Source organism: Notamacropus eugenii, chromosome 2 (genome assembly GCF_028372415.1).
Source record: "Notamacropus eugenii isolate mMacEug1 chromosome 2, mMacEug1.pri_v2, whole genome shotgun sequence".
In the NCBI taxonomy this organism is placed as follows: Eukaryota; Metazoa; Chordata; class Mammalia; order Diprotodontia; family Macropodidae; genus Notamacropus; species Notamacropus eugenii.
The window spans coordinates 74,401,555-74,404,386 of record NC_092873.1 but is presented as its reverse complement, the minus strand read 5'-3'; the positions used below and the strand labels follow the sequence as shown (position 1 = coordinate 74,404,386).

The 2,832-nt window shown below is 38.7% G+C and overlaps 1 protein-coding gene across 1 annotated transcript; it reads right to left on the bottom strand.

The window, feature by feature from the left end:
• Nucleotides 1-1,251: 1,251 nt before the first annotated feature.
• Nucleotides 1,252-2,202, bottom strand: LOC140523552 (olfactory receptor 2T27). Its single transcript, XM_072638372.1, has one exon. It carries the CDS (start codon nucleotides 2,200-2,202, stop codon nucleotides 1,252-1,254), a length of 951 nt encoding a protein of 316 aa, XP_072494473.1.
• Between the last annotated feature and the right edge of the window lie 630 nt (nucleotides 2,203-2,832).

Sequence of the window (2,832 nt, the reverse complement as noted above, 5' to 3'; positions counted from 1 at the left end):
ACCTTCAAGGTAGAAAGACAAACAATGATATTTATCTTGATTTTGAAGATAAGAAAACAATTAAAGGAAGAAAAAGACCAGTGTGATACAGTGAATCAAATGTAAGGCCTGGTGTCTCCAATTATCAATGTTGGTGAGCTTCTGGGGACAAGTATGAAATTGTCACATCCTTTTCTCCTTCATAATAATTGTGAAAGTCCTTCTCAAGTTGCATACATACACTTTTTCCTCCAACATAGTGTTTCCAGTCTTCACTTCCTCTTCTCCACCCTGTACATCACAGTATATTTTAAATACATGAGTATGTCATGAGGCAAAAAAAGTGATGAGACTTATTTTATTACTTTTTTCTAATTGTTCTTTAGCCTTATTTCTATGGATTTCTGGCCTTTCTCCTTTGCATAGTCATTTTTAGTCACTTCCAGCTTTTCATGACCACTTTTGGGGATTTCTTGGCAAAGATACTAAACTGGCTGTCTATTTCCTACTCCAGCTCATGTTACAGATGAGAAACTGAGGCAAACAAGTTTAAGTGACACTTGCCCAGGGTCATAAAGCTATTAAGTGTCTGAAGGAGATTTCAACACGAGAAGAAAAGTTTTCCTGATATAAGATCCAGCACTCTAACCACTTTACCAATTAGCTGCCCCTACTACCCAAAATCAGTTTATAAAGAGTTGGTTCCAATTTTCAAAGCATAAAATACTCATAATTCTTTGAGATCTTGGTCATTTTTCAACAAGTTAAACAGAATGAATTGGAAAATCAGTGAACTTAAGTGATATGACTGAGATCAATAAGAGAACTAAAAATGAAATTTAAACTTAAAATTTGCAACTCCAAGCATTAATATTTAAAGGTGATTGGGGGCAGCAGGTCAGAGAAATGCAATGATGGAAAAACATCCTCCTTAGAGACTAAAGCCACCATCAGAAAATTTGGACTTGTCTTGGAGACCTGCACGATTCATCTCTTTTCTGGACAAAGTGAGGTGGAGGAGTTTTAGGAAGATGTAGTTGGGAAGAGTAGTAATGATGAGATGTCTTTTATTTATCAAAATTTTTAACTTCCTCTCTTTCCCCATGACTTTACATACTCTAAGATTCAGGAATCATCCAACCTAAAAATCTAATTCCAAAGAAGTTCTGCTAATATCCTAACATGTTCAGAATTTTCCCAGTCTTCTAGTTCAAGGTTGCCTGACCATGAGTACCTTATCTTAAGGTACTTAGAAACATCTCCATTGAATCCTTAGAAGGTCTTTATCCTCCGTGAGGAACATTGACCCAATGCCTTCTTTAGAGCCCCACTAACATCCTTGTTTCTGAGGCTATAGATGAGTGGGTTGAGCATGGGTGTGAGAATAGTATAGAAGGCTGACACAGCTTTATCCTGTTCAGGGGTGTGATAAGAGTGGGGAAGCACATAGGTGTACATGGCAGCTCCATAAAACAGACTCACAACAACCATGTGTGAAGAACAGGTGGCTACTGCTTTACGCCTCCCCTCAGCCTCACTCATCCGATAGACAGCTATGAGGATGCGAGTGTAAGAGGCAGAAATGACTGAAAAGGGGATTAGGAGCATCATGATGCAGCAAACATACATAGCTGTCTCATAGGTTGAGGTATCTATGCAGGACAGCTTCAGTAAGGCAGGGACTTCACAGAAGAAGTGGTTTATCTCTCTTGAAGCACAAAAGGGAAACTGCATGGTGACTGGGGTCAATAGGAAGCCATCCACTGAGCCACCTAGCCATGCTGCAGCCACAATCAATAGACAAATCTTGCGGCTCATTAAGATAGGGTAACGAAGTGGGTTACAGATGGCCACATAGCGATCATAGGACATGAGGCCCAAGAGGAAGAATTCGGCACCTGCCAGGGTCAAGTAGAGGAAGTGCTGGGCAGTACAAGCTGCAAAAGAGATGGTCTTCTGGCCAGCCAACTGATCCATTAGCATCTTGGGCACAATAGTAGAAATGTAGAGGATATCCATAATGGATAGTTGACTAAGCAAGAAGTACATGGGAGTGTGGAGTCGGGGATCAATGTGGATAAGAATGATCATAACAGTGTTACTGGTCACTGAGATAACAAAGACCAAGAAGATGAGAGAGAACAAAACCCATGGAAAGTGTGTGCTGCTGAACAACCCAAGGAGTACAAAGTCTGCATACATAGAATAGTTTCCCCATTCCATTATTTGAAAATGACAATAGACCTGGAAATTGGAGAAAAGAAGACAGAACTCTTACTTATCTGGGCCATTTATCTCAATTTCTTAAAACACATTCTAAGGTCATGAAATTAATCACAATACAAATTCATTATAGCTTTTCTAACAAATACCAATACTTAATTTTCCCATTACTTGAGAAGTACATTTTGTTACTGACTTCCATTCAGTGGTAGTCATTTTGATTCTTCTAACCTGTGAAACTGCAAAGTCATGAATTTTGCTTTCTATTTCTAGAAATAAAACCCAAGATTTTACTGATTGCTATTGTAATATGCTACCTTTAATAAAGCACACTTCCTGAATTAATAACTACTCCCTGTCTTTTAAAAAGCATCTAAGTTAAGTTAAATAGTTTGAAGGGGGCAAATACAGTTCTTTCTGACTGAAATAAAAACCTATATTTTCAGTCAGAAAACCTGATTATGAACCCCCAATCTACTACTTATTACTGTTTGACCATAAGAGAGGAAGAGGAGGAGGAGAAGGAATAAGAGAAGGGTAAATAAAAGGCAAGGCAAAGCAACACAGGGAAAAGCAAGGCAATGAAAACAAAGGGAAAGGAAGGGAAAGATAAAGATGGAGGAGAGAGAG